At 45.3% G+C, this 22,026-nt stretch overlaps 1 protein-coding gene across 2 annotated transcripts in view; it reads left to right on the top strand.

Moving 5' to 3' along the window:
• The window catches only part of dgkaa (diacylglycerol kinase, alpha a), a 45,143-nt gene extending 23,875 nt beyond the window's left edge, over nucleotides 1-21,268 (top strand). For both annotated transcript variants that reach the window (XM_061685747.1, XM_061685756.1), the window contains exons 9-24: nucleotides 7,129-7,246; nucleotides 8,089-8,177; nucleotides 8,273-8,392; nucleotides 9,945-10,043; nucleotides 10,145-10,213; nucleotides 10,286-10,359; nucleotides 11,226-11,300; nucleotides 11,499-11,584; nucleotides 11,757-11,846; nucleotides 16,626-16,786; nucleotides 16,853-16,917; nucleotides 16,988-17,078; nucleotides 17,139-17,325; nucleotides 19,286-19,403; nucleotides 19,675-19,735; nucleotides 19,850-21,268. In XM_061685747.1, coding sequence (XP_061541731.1) covers nucleotides 7,129-7,246; nucleotides 8,089-8,177; nucleotides 8,273-8,392; nucleotides 9,945-10,043; nucleotides 10,145-10,213; nucleotides 10,286-10,359; nucleotides 11,226-11,300; nucleotides 11,499-11,584; nucleotides 11,757-11,846; nucleotides 16,626-16,786; nucleotides 16,853-16,917; nucleotides 16,988-17,078; nucleotides 17,139-17,325; nucleotides 19,286-19,403; nucleotides 19,675-19,735; nucleotides 19,850-19,930 — 1,584 coding nt within the window. In that variant the 3' untranslated portion in view covers nucleotides 19,931-21,268. The remainder of the gene's footprint in view (nucleotides 1-7,128; nucleotides 7,247-8,088; nucleotides 8,178-8,272; nucleotides 8,393-9,944; nucleotides 10,044-10,144; nucleotides 10,214-10,285; nucleotides 10,360-11,225; nucleotides 11,301-11,498; nucleotides 11,585-11,756; nucleotides 11,847-16,625; nucleotides 16,787-16,852; nucleotides 16,918-16,987; nucleotides 17,079-17,138; nucleotides 17,326-19,285; nucleotides 19,404-19,674; nucleotides 19,736-19,849) is intronic.
• The last annotated feature ends 758 nt before the right edge of the window (nucleotides 21,269-22,026 follow it).

The following is a 22,026-nucleotide window of genomic DNA, read 5'->3' as shown; positions in this document are numbered from 1 at the left end:
CTGCAGGAAACAAAAACAAAAAAAGCATTTTCGCATGTAATTTGGATAAAAGCACTTGTGTCCCTCTTAACAAATTGAAAGCAACCTCATAATCTTGTGTGGACAATTTGAGAAGATTAGGGTGCTGATGTGAATGTGCTGTGCTGTGCAGGACACCATGACACATTCTGCAATAATCAGCAATGTCATTAGTGCGAGGCTCGCCATGAGTTGGTGTGAAATGTGGACCACTTCTGTTATGAAAGGAGTTGTGTTGTTACCAAACTGCAAAGCATTGGGAACATAAGCTCAACTGAACTGAACTGAACTGAACTGAACTTTATGGAATAAGTTTTCTGAGATGAATGTAAAAGTGGTGTTACTTCAGTGGCTGTACAAAGCATACTATTTTAATGCTTTGACCAACTAAATGGTCAAACTTTTAATAAAATACAGGATTAGAATACAATATTTAAAAAAAAAAACATGCACAAATCAGAAGAAAATCTATGTGTGGTGTCGTAAACCACTGTAAAACAAAAAAAAGTAAAACACAAGTTCAACAAATAAGAAGAGTTCCAGTTCCCTCAAAATGCAGCCCTATGGGGGGGAGGTAGGGACAAGCCAGTGCAAACTGTAGGCCGGTCCCAACTTCGGATAAATGCGTCAGGAAGGGCATCCAGCTTTAAACTTTGCCAAACAAATATGAGTGCTCATCCAAAGAATTCCACACCAGATCGGTCGCGGCCTGGGTTGACAACGTCCGCCGCCAGCGCCATCAACCTACAAGGCGCCGGTTGAAATTCAGCTACTGTGGGTCGAAGATGACGGAGAGGTTTAAAGCGGGTTCTTAGGCAGAAAGAGAAGAGGAAAGCACAGAGCCTAGACCTGAATGTTGGCATTTGGAATGTTGGCAGGCAAAGGTCGGGAGTTGGTTGACATGATAATTAGGAGAAAGGTTGATATACTGTGTGTCCAGGAGACCAGGTGGAAAGGCAGTAAGGCCAGAAGCCCTATGGGGCGTACAAGCCAGTGCAAACTGTAGGCTGGTCCCAAGCCCGGATAAATGCAAAGGGTTGCGTCAGGAAGGGCATCCGGCTTAAAACTTTACCAAACAAATATGAGCCTTCATCCAAAATCCATACCGGATCGGTCGTGGCCCGGGTTAACAACGTCCGTTAACCCACAGGGCGCCGGTGGAAATTCAGCCACTGTGGGTCTAAGGTGGAAAGCGGGTTCTTAGGCAGAAAGAGAAGAGGAAAGCACAGAGCCTATAATTGAATGTTGGGACTTTGAATGTTGGGACTATGATAGGAAAATCTCAGGAGTTGTTTGACATTTAGGAAAAAGGTTGATATATTGCGTGTCCAGGAGACCAGGTGGAATGGCAGAAAGGCTAGAAGTTAAGGGGCAGGCTTTTAATTATTTTACCATGGTATAGATGGGAAGAGAAATGGAGTAGGGGTTGTTTTAAAGGAAGAGTTAGCTAAGAATGTCTTGGAGGTGAAAAGAGTATCAGATTGAGTGATGAAGCTGAAACTTGAAATTGAGTGTGTTATGTATAATGTGATTAGTGGCTATGCCCCACAGGTAGGATGCAACCTATAGGTGAAAGAGAAATTCTGGAAGGAGCTAGATGAAGTAGTTCTGAGCATCCCAGACAGAGAGAGAGTCGTGATTGGTGCAGATTGTAATGGACACGTTGGTGAAGGAAACAGGACTAATGAAGAAGTGATGGGTAAGTTTGGCATCAAGGAAAGGAACTTGGAGGGACAGGTGATATTAGACTTTGGAAAAAGCATGGAAATGGCTGTAGTAAGCATTTAAGGTGGATTACATCTTTTGCAGACGATATCATCTGAAGGAAGTTACTGACTGTAAGGTAGTGGTAGGTAAGAGTGTGGCTAGACAGCACAGGATGGTGGTATGTAAAATTACTGGTGGTGGGGAGGAAGATTAAGAAGACAAAGGCAGAGCAGATAATCATGTGGTGGAAGCTGAGACAGGAAGACTGTTGTGCGGCTTTTCGGGAAGAGGTGAGACAGAAGACTGGACCACTACAGCCAAGGTGATCAGAGAAACAGGCAGGAGAGTACATGGTGTATCTTCTGGTTGAAAGGGGAGAAGACTTGGTGGTGGAACCTCAAAGTAAAGGAAATCATACAAGCAAAGAGGTTAGTTAGCTAAGAAGAAGTGGGACACTGAAAGGACTGATGAGAGAAGGTAATACATGAAGAAGTGACATAGGATGAAGTTAGAGGTGGCAAAGGCCAAACAAGAGAAATATGATGACATGTATGCCAGATTGGACACTAAAGAAGGAGAAAAAGATCTATACAGGTTGGCCAGACAGAGGGATTGAGATGGGAAAGATTTGCAGCAGGTTAGGGTGATGAAGGATAGAGATGGAAATGTGTTGACTGGTGCCAGTAGTGTGCTGGATAGATGGAAAGAATACTTTGAGGAGTTGATGAATGAGGAAAATGAGAAAGAAGGAACAGTAGAAGAAGCAAGTGTGGTGGACCAAAAAGTGGCAATGATTAACAAGGGGGGAGTTCGAAAGGCATTAAAGAGGATGAAAAATGCAAAAGGAGTTGGTTCTTCCATACCGCCACAGGAATGGCGGTATGGAAGAGAGAGGACAGCCACCTCTTCTAGCAGCCACCTCTTCTAACAGCCACCTCTTCTAGGAGAGGTGGCTGTGGAGTTTTTGACCAGCTTGTTCAACAGAATTCTAGCGGGTGAGAAGATGCCTGAGAAATGGAGGAAAAGTGTGCTGGTGCCCATTTTCAAGAACAAGGGTGATGTGCAGAGCTGTGGGAACTATAGAGGAATAAAATTGATGTGCCACACAATGAAGTTATGGGAAAGAGTAGTGGAGGCTAGACTCAGGATAGATGTATTTGTGAGCAACAGTATGGTTTCATGCCAAGAAAGAGTACCACAGATGCATTATTTGCCTTGAGGGTGTTGATGGAAAAGTACAGAGAAGGTCAGAAGGAGCTAAATTGTGTCTTTGTAGAGCTCGAGAAAGCCTATGACAGAGTACCCAGATAGGAACTGTGGTACTGCATGCGGAGTTCTGGAGTGCCAGAGAAGTATGTTAGAATAATACAAGACATGTACGAGGGCAGCAGAACATCGGTGAGGTGTGCTGTAGGTGTGACAGACGAATTTAAGGTGGAGGTGGGACTGCATCAGGGATCAGCCCTGAGCCCCTTCCTGTTTGCAGTGGTGATGTAGTGGCTGACAGATGAGTTTAGACCGTAATCCCAATGGACCATGATGTTCGCAGATGACATATTGATCTCCAGTGAAAACAGGGAGCAGGTGGAGGAACAATTAGAAAGATGGAGGCATGCACTGGAAAGGAGAAGAATGAAGATTAGCCGAAGTAAATCAGAATATATGTGCATGAAGGGGAGGGGTGGAGGAGGAAGCGTGAGGCTAGAGGGAGAATAGATAGCAAGGGTGAATGACCTTTGGGGTCAACAGTCCAAAGCAATGGTGAGTGTGGTCAGGAAGTGAAGAAACGGGTCCAAGCAGGTTGGAACGGGTGGAGGAAGGTGTCAGGTGTGTTATGTGACAGAAGAGTCTCTGCTAAGATGAAGGGCAAAGTTTATAAAACAGTGGTGAGGCCAGCCATGATGTACGGATTAGAGACAGTTGCACTGAAGAGACAACAGGAAGCAGAGCTGGAGGTGGCGCAAATTAAGATGTTGAGATTCGCTCTAGGAGTGACCAGGTTGAATAAAATTAGAAATGAGCTCATCATAGGGACAAAGTTTGTTTGGCAGACAAAGTGAGAGAGAGAGAGAGGGAGAGAGAGAGAGAGAGAGAGAGAGAGACAGACAGACAGACAGACAGACTGCGATGGTTTGGACACATCCAGAGGAGAGATAGCGAGTATATTAGTAGAAGGATGTTGAAGAATAGGGTGAGAAGCTCAGTCATCCGGGAGGGGCTCAGAGTAGAGCTGCTACTCCTCCGCATTGAGAGGAGCCAAATGAGGTGGCTGGGTCAGCTGATTAGGATGCCTCTGGACGCCTCCCTGGTGAGGTGTTCCGGGAACATCCTACTGGGAGGAGACCCCAGGGACGACCCAGGACACGCTGGAGAGACTATGTCTCCCGGCTGGCCCCTGGAAGAGCTGGTTGAAGTGGCTGGGGAGAGGGAAGTCTGGGCTTCCCTACTAAAGCTACTGCCTCTGTGACTCGACCTCGGATAAGCGGAAGACAATGGATGGATGGATGGATGGATATTGAGGATGGAGCTGCCAGGCAAGAGAGCTAGAGGAAGACGAAAGAAAAGATTGATAGATGTAGTGAGGGTAGACATGTATGCAGTTGGTGTTGGTGTTAGATGCAGGAGATAGGCTTACATGGAAAAGGATGACACAGCGTGGCGACCCCTAACGGGACAAGCCGAAAGGAAAAGAAGAGGTTGACGCAATTCAACCTTTGTGGATTACCATGATCTATGCGGAGAAATTTCTTAGCAAGCACAATGGTATTTTTTATTCATATTGTGACAATAAGTTAAAAATGACTTAGGAAAATATACTTATGAGGCTAACAATAGCCAAAATAAAGTAAAATCCCTTTGAAGACATGACAAACATAATGGCGGGTGAACAGGCTATTTTCTCACCTTGTGGCATTCAATATGTATTGCTGGAATTGATAAGTTTGTGTCAGGCAGCATAAAAACATACCTTGAGATTTGCGTTTAAGTAATTTTATATTCTATATGAATACAAAAGTGAAAGAAAAAGCAAAACATTCGTGGAGTTCATCCTCCACTTGGTGATAAAATTTTTTAAATATTTATGAATTTATTTCTGAAGAAGGAGTCCTATCTAGCTTTTTTGGCCTGTGGGACTCCTGAGGCAGCTGATGGGTACCGACTGGCCAACCAGAACCAGCCAACCAGCGTTGGTGGTCGCTGAAGCAAAAACTCGGGCAGGGGATGAGTTCGGTGAGGCCATGGAAAAAGTCTTCCGGGCGGCTTCGAGGAAATTCTGGTCCACCATCCGGCGTCTCAGGAGGTGGAAGCAGTGCACCATCAACACTGTATATAGTGGGGATGGGGCGCTGCTGACTTTGACTCGGGACGTTGTGAGTCGGTGGGGAGAATACGTCGAAGACCTCCTCAATGCCACCGACACGCCTTCCCATGAGGAAGCAGAGTCTGGGTTTTCTGAGGCAGGCTCTCCGATCCCTGGGGTTGAGGTCACCGAGGCGGTTAAAAAGCTCCTCGGTGGCAAGCCCCCGGGGGTGGATGAGATTCGCCCGGAGTTCCTAAAGGGTCTGGATGTTGTGGGGCTGTCCTGGTTGACACCCCTGTGCAACATCGCGTGGACATCGGGGACATTGCCTCTGGATTGGCCGACTTGTGTGGTGGTCCCCCTTTTTAAGAAGGGGGACCGGAGGGTGTGTTCCAACTACAGGGGGATCACAGTCCTCAGGCTCCCTGGTAAGGTCTATTCAGGGGTGTTGGAGAGGAGGGTCCGTCGGGAAGTTGAATCTCAGATTCAGGAGGAGCAGTGTGGTTTTCGTCCTGGCCGTGGAACAGTGGACTAGCTCTACACCCTTGGCAGGGTCCTCAAGGGTGCATGGGAGTTCGCCAACCAGTCTACATGTGTTTTGTGGACTTTGAGAAGGCGTTCGACCACATCCCTCGGCGATTCCTGTAGGGGCTGCTTCGGGAGTATGGGGTACAGAACCTCCTGATATGGGCCGTTCGGTCCCCGTACAACATGTGTCAGAGTTTGGTCCGCATTGGCGGCAGTAAGTCGGGCTCGTTTCCGGTGAGGGTTGGATTTCGCCAAGGCTGCCCTTTGTCACCGATTCTGTTCATAACTTTTATGGACAGAATTTCTAGGCACAGTCGAGGCGTAGAAGGGGTCCGGTTTGGTGGCCTCAGTATTGCATCTCTTATTTTTGCAGATGATGTGGTTCCGTTGGCTTCATCAAGCCGTGATCTCCAACTCTCACTGGAGTGTGAAGCGGCTGGGATGAGAATCATCACCTCCAAATCCGAGACCACGGTCCTCAGTCGAAAAAGGGTGGCGTGCCCTCTCCAGGTCGGGGATGAGATCCTGCCCCAAGTGGAGGAGTTCAAGTGTCTTGGGGTCTTGTTCACGAGTGAGGGAAGAATGGAACGGGAAATCGACAGGCGGATCGGTGCAGCGTCTGCAGTGAGAGTTTGTATCGGTCCGTTGTGGTAAAGAAGGAGCTAAGCCGAAAGGCGAAGCGCTCGATTTACCGGTCGATCTACGTTCCTACCCTCACCTATGGTCATGAGCTGTGGGTCGTGACCGAAAGAACAAGATCCAGGATACAAGCGGCCGAAATGAGTTTCCTCCGCTGGGTGTCTCCCTTAGAGATAGGGTGAGAAGCTCGGTCATCCGGGAGGATCTCAGAGTAGAGGCGCTGCTGCTCCTCCAGATCGAGAGGAGCCAGATGAGGTGGCTGGGGCATCTGATTCGGATGCCTCCCGGACGCCTCCCTGGTTAGGTGTTACGGGCACATCCCACCGGGAGGAGACCCCGGGGACGACCCAGGACACGCTGGAGAGACTACATCCTTCGGCTGGCCTGGGAACGCCTCGGGATCCCCCCGGAAGAGCTGGATGAAGTGGCTGGGGAGAGGGAAGTCTGGGCGTCCCTGCTAAAGCTACTGCCCCCGCGACCCGACCTCAGATAAGCGGTAGAAAATGGATGGATGGAATTTATTTCTGCCACTTACCCTGTTGAGGTCACATAATTATATTCAGAGTAGTAATAAGCATCCATCCATCTATCCATTTTCTATAGTGCTTGACCTCATTAGGGTCACAGGTGAGCTGGAGCCTATACCAGCTGACTTTGGGCAAAAGTCATTCACTCTCACATTCATGACATTACTGAGTGGTAACGGAACCCACGCTGTCTGGACCCAAGGGAAGCGAATGTACCACGAAACCATCAATGACTGGTTGTTACAGCTATAAAAATGCAAATTAAAGAAAGAAATGTTAGATATCTTCACCCATCAAATATTTTTACATTCTTGTAATACAAGACTAAAAAAGATAGTTAACCACTGTTAATTGTCAGTCTAACTAAACCTTGACGACAAAACTTTTTCTGTGTTTGCCATTTACCAGATGACCCAGACAGACGGACAGCACCTGTGGAGAATGAAACATTTCAACAAGCCTGTTTACTGCAACGTGTGTCACTGCATGCTGCTGGGTCTCAGGAAGCAAGGCTTGTGCTGCACCTGTGAGTAAGGGGCGACTGCCTCCATCCACACAACTGGAGCGTGTGTGAACACGGAATATGGTGACTTATCGACAGCAGTGGTGGGAACTACACTTGAGTCTTCTTCTCCTTTTCCTTTTGTCTTGTCCCGTTTGCATATTTTGGCCTCATTCGGGTCACAGGTATAGGTGAGCTGGAGCCTATACCGATGGCTCATGCTCATGTGGATGACATAGCGAAGCTTGTGGTCAGACAATGAACATCATGCGCTGGCTATGTTCAAGTAAATGGGAGTGGAGGACAAGCCTAAACCTCAAAATATCCCCCATTGTTTTAATTTTCACCCACATCCCCTTTCAGATCACGTTCCCCGTTAGTGGGTCAACAAGCCAACGCTTGGGGAATTCTACTTCACACTCCACATAGAAGGATCCAAACGTGACGTCACTATGAACGCTTGACTTCCACAAGCGATGAGACGCCGTGATATCGCCAAGAACCAATCAGAGCAAAGCAGTTTTCCATATTTAAATTAACAATAACAGCCATCAAATCCACGAGTAGCTTTTTTTTTTATTGAATATTAATGAGAAATCCGGCCATTTCAGTTGCCAGGCATAAAATACCAACTCAGATTGCTTGAAAAAGGGCATCCTGGGTATTTCCAACCCAGATTATCTTGCATACGTTGCGAAATGTCATGTAATTTGGACCTTTTATTACATTTCATAGCCTGTATGTTTTTACTTTTACTAAAGTACAGGAGTTGAATCAATGTTTCTGCTTTTACCAGTCTTTTTTTTTTACACGTTTGTAGTCTACCCAAGTATAATGTGAGTACTTTTGCCACCTCTGATCTACAGGCTGCAAGTACACAGTCCACGGCCGCTGCGCTAACAGGAACCCAGCCCCCTGTGCCAGAACCTATGTGAAGTCCAAGAAAGAAACAGGGGTGCGCTGCTTTCTTTGTGCCAGCCTTATGGGGGTGTGTGGGATTTTTTTTTTTCCATTGCTCTCGTGATTACAAATGAGACTCTCATTTTTCAGGTTTCAGCGCATGACTGGGTGAGTGGGAACTGCGAATCGAGGAAGTGTGACAAGTGCCAGAAGAAGATCAAGAGCTTCCAAGGCCTTACGGGCAAACACTGCGTGTGGTGCCACTCCATGGTGAGGAAGGCCTGTGCATGACTCATTTAGTTTGGGATAAATAGTTTATGGACTGTCAGAGGCCCTTTTCTGTTCCCAGTGCCCGAAGCAAGCACCATAAAGGTATGCTTGGATGAGTTTGTTGTGGAAGAATAAGGCCATCAAGCACCTTTGGGGTGATCTAGAACAGAGATTGGCGACCTTCCAGAAATCCACCCAGAAACACGACGACAGCTTTTATAGCTGCAAAGGGCGAACAACTCCTTTACATCACGTTAACCTTCCTGGAGGTGGCCCATGTACTAACACTTTTGTTTACGGTATATATTGTATTATGACTATAACTCAAAACGTAGTTTGCTAAAGAGTATTAACCATTCAACATATTGCTGTTATTTGATTTTCCTCTCCTCCTAACAATAGTGGTAAACAGAAAGGAAATTATGGCAAAACTATTTAAAGCAGAACTATTATATTTTATCCATCCATCTATCCATTTTCTGAGCCGCTTCTCCTCACTAGGGTCGCGGGCGAGCTGGAGCCTATCCCAGCTATCATCGGGCAGGAGGCGGGGTACACCCTGAACTGGTTGGCAGCCAATTGCAGATATTTTATAGAATTAAAAACAATTGCTAGGTGTCTTAAACAAAACATGCTTTTGGCATGCTTTAACAATTATAGCACACTTCTAACAGCCTATTTCTTTGAGGGGCAGCCCTGTCACATGCTAGTGAGACAAGGCTCATATGGTGGGTCAATGGTGAGTAAAATGTGTTACCTTGACAACGAGGGGCAGAGCTCGGGGTTGCTGCACAATGAGCCCATAATTTAAAAAAGTGAATGTGAACTGTGAAGCACATAAAATGTGTTACCATGACAACCAGGGGCAGAGCTCGGGGTTGCTGCACAATAAGTCCAGAATTTTAAAAAGTGAATGTGAACTGTGAAGCACATGCGAGCCCTGAGAGCATGGCTTCTATTTTCCCTCGTGGAGTCAGCACTGCATCACTAAACCGCTGAATTACACTTGTATAAAAGTGTGCAGAATCGTGTATGTGGCGCATACAGCCCCACCGCCCTTGCGTCAACAAATCTACTGATCAACAGTACTAATGCTGTAAACTAATGCTATTTTGTACATCCAACAAAACGCAATGCAGCTCTGCTTACCTTTTGGCTTTGACGTAGTGTTTCAGTGATAGTGTAGTCTGGTCGTGGCTTGAAAATGGCTGCTCTTCGCCCAACCTAGCTGATCATGTCGTAGGTGGAAAAACTCGGTGCGGGAGTCGCTTATGTAAATACGGAAGGAGTGCTTGCTCACAGACACATTTTCAGAAATAAGTAAAAAACGAAAGATTTACTTGATTTTGTTAGTTCCACGCTTGGTGGTTGAGCAGGCTCTACAGAGAAACAAATACAGTATTTGTTTACAAGACATTAAAAAGTACATTTTCCATAATGTGTCCCCTTTAAGATTAGATTCCCATGTAACTTTGGTTTGATTTTAATGATCCAAGTCCAGGAATGTTTCCCGCTTTTGTTTTCCCGTTTGAGATTGTGCTCCGCTTTCCAGCGCCACGATGCGTGCGCAGACGAAGAGCTGAGCGACTGTACGTGCGGCCCACTCCGAGACCACATCCTTCCTCCATGGGCCGTCTATCCTGTCATCAAGGTGGGTGGACGGATGGATTGGATGGGTGTATTGAATGGATACATAGATCGATCGATCGATAGATTGATAGATCGATATGCTGTGTTCTTTTCTGAATGAAGGAACGATCAAACGGTTGTGCTGCTGACGACGCTGAGCTCAACACAACTCCTGATGGACAAATTCTTGAGGTAAGTACTTGAAATCAATCGAAATTATTAGAATGACACAAATGTCCACTTTGTTATTCATTTTTGTGACAGATCAGCCCCGTGCCAAATACCCACCCTCTTCTTGTTTTTGTCAATCCCAAAAGTGGGGGCAAGCAGGGGGAAAGGTGAGCTTCGATACCAAACACAGTCATTCATTGATCGAGACATTTTGATGCATTTTAAGCACCTTTCATATAGACGTGTAAAACAAATTGTTCCACATGATTAAAACAACTGAGAGATTGTAGATAAATTAGCTCAAAACTTGCCTTGAAAGAACTGTGAATCAATCATACATTACAATTAAAAGTTAAAAATAAGTGAATCAAGCATTTGTCTTACAGCAAGTAAAATGAATCATAAGTTATTTAAATGCTCAAAGTATGAATCATTGCAAATCAATAGAAACTAAATTGGGGAAAAACCGTGTCAGGACATACCATTGGAATAGTTGTATTGGTTATGCCCAATGTTTGTGTGATGATGGCTTTGATATATTTTCCACCGTTTCTCAGTTTCGCTGTTAGTTTATCAGAAACTGAGTGTGGACATTCAGTGCTATTTATTGTTTGAAAGATCAATGTAATAGGACACACCAGGGCAACAAAAGAGACCAGAGACCAGACAGTCTTGTGTTCCAATAATTTAGCTCACATAATAATTGGTGGATTTAAAAAAAAGTGTTCTGTATCAAATCCAGCTGAACTGTTGACCTCTTCGCTCATATAAATTTTTTGACGTTAAACCCAACTGTTTTCAGTCTACAGGACCAATGAAGGGACTGGCCTCACTGTTCCAATACCTTTGGAAGGGAGTAAGCATTATAAATCTAAAGTATCTAAAAAGCTTGACTAAGAATGAGTTTAAATGGGGATGATACAAATAATTTACCTTAACTAAGCGCAAGTAAAAAACAAACCAAAAAACCTCAGCAGCTAACAATTAATTTATATAGTCATGCACCTTTTAAGTTTGTTTTCGTGCATTTCAGGGTCCTGCGTAAGTTTCAGTATTTGCTCAACCCTCGGCAGGTGTACAACCTCTCCAATGGTGGCCCAACCGCAGGGTGAGTGGCTGCTACCAGAGAACATGATGTGAACACACACAAACAACCACTGTTTGTGACTTACACTACTCACTAAAAGTTGGACATATTGGGCTTTTGGGTAAAATTTCAAGATGAACCTAAAATGCAGTAGGTGTAACCTTCTGTGTGTGCTGTTGTGTTTACATCCACATTAAGTTGTTGTTGTCTTTTGATCAGCCTGAGTTTCTTCAGAAACCTTCAGGAATACAGGATCCTGGTATGTGGCGGAGACGGCACAGTCGGCTGGATTCTGGACGCCATTGGTAAGCTGGATGTCCAAAATCACTTGCAAATGGATACCCAGTAGAGCACAAACCTCTGCCAAGGCCAAAAATTCTCATTTGGATTTGCACCACATTGTCAAAGGTCACACGTGCTCGGTTTTCTGCAAAACTTCTTCTCTTATGTCTCCTCCTACTTCTCTTACCCAATCAGACAAAGCCGGTCTGCTGGTGCGGCCGCCAGTTGCCGTACTTCCTCTAGGCACAGGAAATGACCTCGCGCGTTGCCTGCGGTGGGGAGGAGGTGAGAACCAACTATAGAATGGAAAATGATAAGTTTCAGCAACAGCCAGATTCCCATCAGCAACAACACACTTGAAGAAACAGGAGCAAACTAGAGTAATACTCAGTAGAACCTCTTGCCTCTTGGCTACTCACCCGTGAGCCTAGTTATAGAAGGGGTACAAACAATGGATGGACGGATGGAATTAAAGTGGGCAGCACAGTGGAATGGTGGTTAGCATGTCTGGAGTTTGCATGTTCTCTCCGTGCTTGTGTGAATTCAGAGTACATTCTTGTTGGAAAAAAATAAACATTCATCCATATTCAATAGCACTTGTCCTCATTAGGGTCACGGGTGAACTGGCGCCTACCCAGCTGACTTTGGGCAGGAGGCGGGGTACAGTCACAGGGCACATTTAGAGAAACAAGCATTGACACTCACATTTACACCTATAGACAATTTAGTCTTCAATGAATCCTAAAATGTGTGTTTTTGGAATGTGGGAGAGTTTTTGGAATGTGGGAGAGGAAGTACAGGAAGAACATGCCAACTCCACACAGGAAGGCCAGAGCTGATATTCTAGCCCCAAACGTCAGAACTGTGACGCAGACATCCTAACCACTAGCTCACTATGTTGTCCAACATCACTATATTTCCAAATTCAAAAAGAAAACTGTCAGGATTCAGGTTGCAAGTTGGACCCAGATAAAGAGAGGACAGGGAGGTGAGTTTATTGCAGCTTGGAAGTGAACAAAGGAACTCCGAGAACTAAATCCGGAATTGGCAGGATTCCAACAAGGACCGGTCTGGCAGGGTAGGAGTCCGTGTTGTCGGTGGGCCGTGTAGAGGTAACTCACTAGGTCTTCTGGAAGCACATGGAGTTACCACAGCCACAATCTCATAGGGGCCAATGAAACAGGGGGAATGTTTTTTGGATTCAGCCTTAAGTGATAGATGCTTCGTACTGAGCCACACTTTCTTGACCAACCGTGTAAGCGGGCTCAGGGATGCGGCGACGGTTGGCTTGTACCTGAGACAAAGCAGAGGACCGGAGAAGGGCAGCGCGGGCCAGCTTCCAGACCTTGGAGCAACGGCGTATGTGGGCCTGCACTGAAGGGACTACAAGCTCAGGCTCCTGCGATGGGAACAGTGGAGGTTGGTAGCCTAAGGAGCATTGAAAAGGGGACATGGCCAAGGAGGTGCTGGGCAGCGAATTATGGGCATACTCAACCCAGGCAAGGTGGGTGCTCCATGAAGCGGGACCAGACTGGGATATGCAACGGAGCGCCGTCTCCAGCTGTTGATTGGTGCGCTCACATTGGCCGTTATAGACTAACACCTATACCAAGCGCTGTGCAAAGCGCTCTCCAAACCTGAAGGGGTGAATTGGGGGCCCCTGTCAGAGACTATGTCCGATGGCATGCCATGCAGGCGGAAAACGTGCTGGACCAACAGGTCGGCAGCCTCCTTGGCAGCTGGAAGCTTGGAAAGTACCAGGAAGTGTGCTGCTTTGGAAAACCTGTCCACCACAGTGAGAATGACTGTGTTCCCATTTGACGGGGGACGCCCAGAAACAAAGTCCAGGGCGATGTGCGACTAAGGTCGAGCGGATGTATTCCAAATTCTTGTGGTCGGTCCACACGATGAATGGGTGTTCGGCACCTTCCGGGAAATGCCACCATTCCTCCAATGCCATCTTCACTCCCAAGAGCTCCTGGTCTCCGATCCCATAATTTTTCTCCACGTGAGACAACTTGCAAGAAAAGAAGGCGCAAGGGTGGACCTTAGCATCAGTCTGGGATCACAGAGACAGCACCGCACCAACCCCCGCCTCTGATGCATCGACCTCAACTATGAACTGCCTCTGTGGATCCGGATGAACGAGGATAGGAGCTGAGGAAAAAAGTTTCTTTAGCTCACAGAAGGCCATGTCGGCCTTCTCAGACCATTGGAAGGACGTTAGGGTTGATGTGAGCGCAGTGAGGGGTGCTGCCACCTGACTGTAGTTCAGAATGAACCGCCGGTGAAAGTTGGCGGAGCCAAGGAATCGCTGCAGCTCCTTTCTTGTGGATGGCGTCGGCCACTCAGTGACTGCAGCTACCTTGGCTGGGTTCATTTGAAGGTGCCCCTCAGCAATGACGTAACCCAAAAAGGTGGTCTTTGGAACATGGAACTCACACATTCCCACTTTAACAAAGAGCTTGTTCTCAAGGAGTCTCTGAAGTACTTGTCGAACATGTCGTTCATGATCTGCGACGGAACGGGAGAAAACCTGGATGTCATCCACGTACACAAAAACACATTTCTGATCATGTCACGTAGGACGTCATTGATTAGTGCCTGGAAGACAGCAGAGGCATTGGTCAGGCCGAAAGGCATTACGAGGTACTTGGAGTGCCCTCTATGGGTGTTAAAAGCTGTCTTCCAATCGTCTCCCTCTCGAATGCGGACAAGGTGGTGGGCTTGGCACAGATTCAACTTGGTGAAAACTGTTGCCCCGTGAAGGGGGGAAAGGGCAGAGTCAATCAGGGGCAAGGGGTACTTATTCTTAATGGTGATGTTATTAAGGCCACGATAGTCCACACATGGACGGAGTGTGTTGTCTTTTTTGTCCACAAAAAAAGAAGCCTGCCCCCACCGGTGAAGAGGAGGGCCGGATAATACCTGCGACCAATGACTTGTTCATGTAGGTCTCCATGGCCTCCCACTCTGGACGAGAGATGTTAAAAAGACGGCTGCTAGGTAGCGGTGCACCGGCCTGTAGTTCAATAGGGCAATCGTAAGGCCTGTGTGGGGGTAGAGAGGTGGCATGGTGTTTGCTGAACACTGGAGCTAGGTCATGGTAAATTGAGGGGACACCTGATAGGTCAGGGGATTTACTCTGACTTTGGCCACTTGGGGGCACCGCAGCAGATCCCAAGCGGTTCTCATGACAGAAAATGATGGGGTTATGGAGCCTCAGCCGAGGCAAGCCAAGCACGATTGGAACTTGAAGACCAGGCAAAACATGGAAACTTATGTCTCAAGATGGTTACCTGATAGCAGTCTCTGCAGCAGTCTCTTGCTGGATATGGGTGATCAGAGCCTGTAGATGAATTCCCATCTGTTTAACTAGGCGGTGGTCAATGATATTCTCGTCAGTTCCAGAGTCTACTAGGGCTAAAACGGGCAGAGACAGATCATTCCAGCAGATGGTAGCAGAGATCTGAAAACGGACAGAAGAGGATGAACTTGCATTCTGACTCACCAACTCCTCCTTTATTGGAGAGTCTGCCAGTTTGATGGATGTGTGGGACAGTTTGCGATGTAGTGGCCCGCCTCTCCACAATACAAGCACAGATTAGAGGTTCTCCCGCGTGTTTTCTCCAAATCTGAGAGTTTTGCTCGGCCAAGTTGCATGGGTTCACCGATCTCGGGAAGCGGAGCTGGTGACGAAGTCTGCGGCTCAAAAGAAGATTTGAGAGTGGAGTGCTGTGGAGAAGGAAGCGGGGTAAGCGGAGTCTATGACCTTGAGTTGTGTTCCCTCCGCTGCTCACGGAGACGACAATCCAGTCTGATAGAAAAATCAATCAGCTGATCGAGGGAGTTTAGCTCATCCCTGGAGGCCAACTCATCTTTAACAGACCCATTTAGGGCCCCCCGAAAAACTTCCTGTAGCGCCTCATCATTAAAGTTACTCTCAGCAGCGAAAGTCCGAAAAGTGATCGTAAATTCAGCCACACTGCGAGAGTCCTGTCGGAGTGACATCAGCCGTTTAGCGGCCTCCCTCCCGCGCACCGGGTGGTCAAAAATCTTCTTCATCTCCATGGAAAAAGAAGAGTATGACGCACAGACACTGTACCCCGGAGACAGCCGATGAGGTATGAAATTTTAGCGTTGTCGGTGGAGTACGACTGCGGTTGCTGTTCAAACACAAGTGAACACTGGACCAAAAAGCCGCGACAAGAGCCTAGATTGTCGTCGTAAGGGGCTGGTGCGGGTACGTATGGTTCACGCATTACGTGGGTGAGGGGGGCAGTGGGAGCGGTGGATGCTGCAGCAGGCGGCTGTGCGCAAGGTTGGAGTGTGGCAAATTGATTTTGGAGGAATGTGAGCGCTTGTGAGAAATCACGTACCTTTTGAATCAGCAGGATGAGGGCTTGGTCGTGTTGCTTCAAAAGCATGCTCTGTCCGGTAACTGTTTGGCGAAGGGGATCCGTCTCCGCTGGGTCCATGACAGGCCAGACTATTGCTGTCGGGATTCAGGTTGCAAGTTGGAACCCGATGCAGAGAGGACAGGGAGGTGAGTTTGTGAATAAGGGTTTATGGCAGCTTGGAAGCGAACAAAGGAACTCAGAGAACTAAATCCGGGATTGGCAGGGTTCCAACGAGGACCGGTCTGGCAGGGTAGGAGTCCGTGTTGTCGGTGGGTCGCAAGAGATTAGCACTGGTTTGCAGGGAGCAAGGGCAGATGGCAGACCGGGGACAAAGAACAAGAATTAGGTAGAGGTAACTCACTACGTCTTCAGGAAGCAAAAAGATAGGCAAGGTGGCTAGGCTATGAACTTGACGTAGAGCGTTGATAGTCTGGCGACGAGTTGGAGTCCCACAGCGTCTTAAGAGCAGTCAGGTGTAATTAGGATGACAAGGTGCAGGTCCTAGACTCCAACACGTCAATCCTGCAAACACACACGAGCTGGACTCAGGGTGCTGAAACAGCAGCCCTGACACAAACAGTCCAAAGTCAAAACAGGATTGAGAGGAACTTGAGCAAATGTTTTGTCTCACCTGAGCACACTTCACCGTTTTTTACCCCCTCAGGATACGACGGTGAGGACCTGAATAGGATCCTGAAGGACATCGAGGGGAGCTCTCAGGTTCTGATGGACCGCTGGAGTGTGCAGGTCATCACGGAGGAGGGTGAAGAGAAGGGCGACCCTGTGCCATATGAAATCATCAACAATTACTTCTCCATCGGAGTGGTGAGTCTTCACAGCGATGTCCGTGTCTCTTTGTGGCTCGCTGACGGGTGTTCGTTACGCCGACAGGACGCTTCCATCGCACACCGCTTTCACACCATGAGGGAGAAACATCCTCAAAAATTTAACAGCAGGTATGGATTGGACGACATTTTAGAGAATATCCCGATCTACAAACCTCAAGTGTGATTTTCTTGCGTGCAGGATGAAGAACAAGCTGTGGTATTTTGAATTTGCCACCTCAGAGACTATCTCAGCTTCCTGCAAGAAACTGAACGAAAGTCTAACGATAGAGGTGAGACCGCAATAACACAACAACAACAACGCTTTTCTTCATGTTGTGTTCCATCCCCAGTGCTGCGGCACTCCTCTGGATCTCAGCAGCCTGTCTCTGGAGGGTATTGCTGTCCTAAACATTCCCAGCATGCACGGCGGGTCCAACCTCTGGGGTGAGACCAAGAAGGTGGACGTTAAGGGGCTGACTGGTCAGGACGAGCTTGACGTGATCGTGGACCCAGAAATCCTGAAAGTGACCGGCCAAGGTATTTGAACTCTTGCAGGTCAAAGCAGAAGAACAGAATAGTAATGTACACCGACAGGACACAACATTAGCTACAGTCGCACAATCTAGAGCCTATCCCGGCTGACTTTGACCCTGGACTGATCGCCAGCCAGTCGCTGGGCACAAACAACCATTCACACTCACACCTGCGGACAATTTAGGTTCTTCAATGAAACATGAATGTTTTTAGAACGTGCAAGGAAGCCAAAGTACCTGGAGAAACCCCGTGCAAACACAAGAGGGAGATGCAAACTCCACATAAGGAGGCTGGAGCAAAGCTTTGAACCCCAAATCTCATAACTGTGAAGCAGATATGCTAACCGCTATTTCACCATGCTACCGGTGCATAATGTAATGAAATCCATTTTTTTTCCGCCTTTACAAAAATAGGTGGCAATGTCGCATTTTTGCAACCACTACCTGAAATACAGCCAATAGATGGCAGCAAAGGACCATAAAATGGCTTGAAGGCCTAGTGTGGTCAACTCGTAAGCAACTTCTCACACAAATCTATGAATCAGTCACTATATGGACATGCATTGTGCCATGTCAAAGTTACGTGAAGACATGTTTAAATGAATTAAAAGGAAGATGGTGACCAGATCATGGAGTGCCATATTATTGTCATTTGTCTCTCCACATGTTGGTGAGCAGGCTACATTCTGGTTCATGGAGTTAACCTAAAGAGTAAAGGATGGGACTCTTCGCACTCACATTCTGGTGAAAGGAGGGATGTGTAGATAACTAACAAATCAACCAACAGTCATGATGGTCAGGCAGTATTCATTTAACAGGATGTTTATTATCATAGTTGTAGAACCATAGTTACAATCATTCGAGTATTTTGACCCTCTTGTGTGGCAGCAAAAGGTAACCAAAATATTAGAATCAGCTCTCAGTATGATGCATAATGTATAACCACAATAATAATGATGTTGAAAGAATGCTTGACAGTGTCTGAGTGCCAGGATATCTTTGTAAAGGGCAGTTTTTGATACCGCTCTTCTATTGTTATAGCTAGATCGTATATGTGTACCTAATGTTGTGGCCTGTGTGCTACATTACACTGGGTTACAAAAAATATTTTATAGTTGTCTGTTTTTTTCAACTGATTTAGGACAATTTTACATCGCTGGATACGAAAATGACATCGGTCTCACTTGTTCGGGTCAGGTTTTTATGCCAAGTTGTTAACAGTTTATTAATTAAATGTTACAAACTTTGGTTACTGTAAATTGAATAGCAGACACTGATAAAAGTAAGTACCTGTAAATTGAATGTTACTTCATCATTGTTCAAAATTCAGGGCATGAACCTCAGTTTATTTGAACCTCTAAAGGGAAAATACCTGTACATGTAAACAATAACGTGGTTTTAGTTCAAAAAGTTGACCTAAATGAGCAAAACCAATGCGATGTTTGGACTCAGCGCATCAAAACTGTCCTAAATCAGTTTTAAAAAATTGCATACGATAGATTTGTTGTTGACCAGTGTTATTTTCATGCCTCCCTCATTCACAAAGTCATCTGCTACACTGTTCTGCAATGTTACTTGTGGACTGCTTCGAAAGCAAATTATTTCATACAGTATATGTACAATAGTAACAAAAAACATGACAATAGTTCATCTTCCAAGCAGTGTCCACACATTTAAATTTTGGCGCCTTCTCCATAGATGGATGATGCTAGCATTTCGACTGGAAGTAGCTGTTCTGAAAACTATTATTATTTAAAACAAATACCTACAAGCGCAGAGAGAACATGCAAAAGCCACACACGAAGGCCGGAGCTGAGATTCGAAACCCAAAGCTCAGAGGTGTAAAACACATGTGCCAACCACAAGGTCACCGTGCTACCACAAAGACTTACCTGAGTGAAGAAAAGAGCTTGCTACCTTGCCTACCTTGACACGTGCAATTTTTTTCTTGTGTCTGTCTCCAGATTTGAGCGACCGTAGACTGGAGGTGGTCGGCTTGGAGGGTGCCATGGAGATGGGCCAAATTTACACGGGCCTGAAGAGCGCCGTGAGGCTGGCGAAGACAGCGCAGCTCATCATCAGGTGAGGAAAATACGGGAAATGCATTGAGACAATCCTCAGGATGTGACATTCGCCGCGTTCTACTGTTCAAACAAGATTAGCCCGGAGTAGAGCGGAATGCTTTGGATGTTGAATTCTCACTGTACATGTTGTATGCCACAAGGTTTCATGGAAATTGGTTGTGTAGTTTTTTTGTAATTCTGCTAACTCTCTAACAAATGGCCAAGACAAAACCACTCTTTCTGGCGCTGATGCATGGCAGAGAGAATGACATTTGTTTGTTTCCACTCAGGACCAAGAAAGCGTTGCCGATGCAGATCGATGGAGAGCCGTGGATGCAGCCGCCCTGCACGGTACGTACAAATCACGCTTGGATTTTTAAGATAGCTCGGTGGGGATTATAATTGCTATTCTTAATCTTTTTTTTTTACATTTTATTTTAATGAAATGTTTGTGTTGTGTTTCAGATTCACATCACACACAAGAACCAAGCTAGTATGCTGATGGCTCCTCAGGCCAAAGCATCCGGGTTCTTCAACTACAAATAAAACCAGACGCGCTGTCTCCTGGCAGTATACTAAAGTTAAATATATATATAATATATACACATCTGGAAAATGGAAATTCCAAAGCTACATTTTCTTTTTTGTTAAAAGGTTGGAATGCCCTATCAGAAAAAAATAATGGACTATCACAGGAAATTGGTCACCTTTGTCAAAATTGGACATCTATCAGTTAATCAGTGACGAAATATTCTGATGATAAATTAACTATTTATTTTTTAGTATTTTTTTTCATCTTCTATATTTTATTAAAAATTTCCAAGAATGTCAACAAATACAGGAAAACTGGAATTTCAATTTTCCCGATTTCAACTTTCTTTACAATACGAATTACACTATGGCGCCTGGACCGCTCCACTCCACGTACTTGATTATTGTATATAATCAACTGACATGTCTTAGTCTATAACGTCATGCTGTGTAGATTCATTGCATTGTGAGAATTTTAAAAAAAGAAGCTCTTATTCAATCCACTCAACGCCTCCAATGCTTCAGGTAAACTCTGCTGTGGAGGAACTTAACGTCAATGTGCTTCGAGAAGGACAGCGAGTGCCTTTTCGACTGCTTCTGCCTAAATTGGTTAAACACACTGGGAACTGTGCAAACATGTGGTTGTTGTATTTGGGGCTGTAAAGCTATCTTACAATAATAACAATAGTGATAATAATACATTTCCAGAGGACCATGGGCTAAGGATTGAATGTGGCCGAAATAATGTTAAGGCTTTCATACATTTAAGAGGAAATGTCTGCAAGTCTGTGTGTGTGTGTGTGTGTGTGTGTGTGTGATGTCTCATGCTAGAGGGACATAAGCTAATTTATTAGACTTAGCCCTCAAATATCAGCTATAAATGAAATTGTTCAGGTTTAAATGAGGATGTTTGTGTGTCACTAATGTACTCCTATATGAAAATGTTTATGTCACTATGTAAAAGCTCTATGGAGTCCAATCATTTCAGTATACCAAGAGGGTGTTGTGACTGCAGTATGCCTGAAGCGACAGAATGTGCAATGACATTTAATAAAAGAAAAGGAAATTGTCTGGTGTTTACCTTACTGCCACAAGAGGGCGCCATATACTTTTGTGTAAATGTTGTTGTTTTTTTAACTTAAAAATGAAACTAAAACCATAAATCTTTTACATTATTAATGCTGCCCAAAGTTTGTCCCTGCCCTCATTTGCTTTTACTTAATAAGGAATAATACAATATAAATAAATACTGCTATTGTTACTATAGCGTCTTCCGTTGCCTGCTTACTGTGAACTGCTTGCTGCATATGCATGTTGGTCCTCATAAATGTAACAATAATAAAAAAAAGTCGAAATTAATTTTTACTGTCAATTATTGGTAATGCATTGCCAATTTTGATAGCTATGGCATCAGGCTTTTGTTAAGAAAATATGTTCTGACCCACCAAAAACGAAAATTACCCACTTGAAACATGTTTTTCAGATTTGACAGTTTTTGAGCACCAAAAGCTGAAGGTTTTTAAGCTTAAAGAAAAAAAATAATCGTTTTTGACTTTGAAAAAGTCAGGGGTTGAAAATACAGTTCTGTTTTCAAATGAATGGAGTAAAAGTAAGTCGTCGTCAAAAAATGACCGATTGCGAGTTTTTCGAGATATGAGTAGTCAAGAGGCCGATCTTTTGCTCTAACTTGCAGGTGCAAACAAGATACAAGCTTTGTATGGTTTCAGGTGATTCAACTCACAAGAAGCACGACTTTGGCTGATATACAGTAATTACTTTATATAACATATATATAACACACACAATGTGTGTGTGTGTATATATATATATATATATATATATATATATATATATATACAGAGTGATTGAAAAGTAACTCCCTATTTTAAAATACTTAGGATTTATTCATATGTTGTAATATTTTTCTCAATTTTTTTGTGTATGTTCCATGATTAAAGGAGCAAGTCTATTCTACCAAACCAACGACTTTGGAGGAACTTGAAGGGCGAATACGTCCCTGGAGTAAAAATGGGGCCTTTAATTCCATTTTCATTCATTTCATTCGTACGTGTCGGATGCTCGTCAACATGGCCCGTTTGTGTCCTTTCTAA

Source organism: Phycodurus eques, chromosome 1 (assembly GCF_024500275.1).
Source record: "Phycodurus eques isolate BA_2022a chromosome 1, UOR_Pequ_1.1, whole genome shotgun sequence".
NCBI lineage: Eukaryota > Metazoa > Chordata > Actinopteri > Syngnathiformes > Syngnathidae > Phycodurus > Phycodurus eques.
This window is presented reverse-complemented; position numbering and strand designations above follow the sequence as displayed.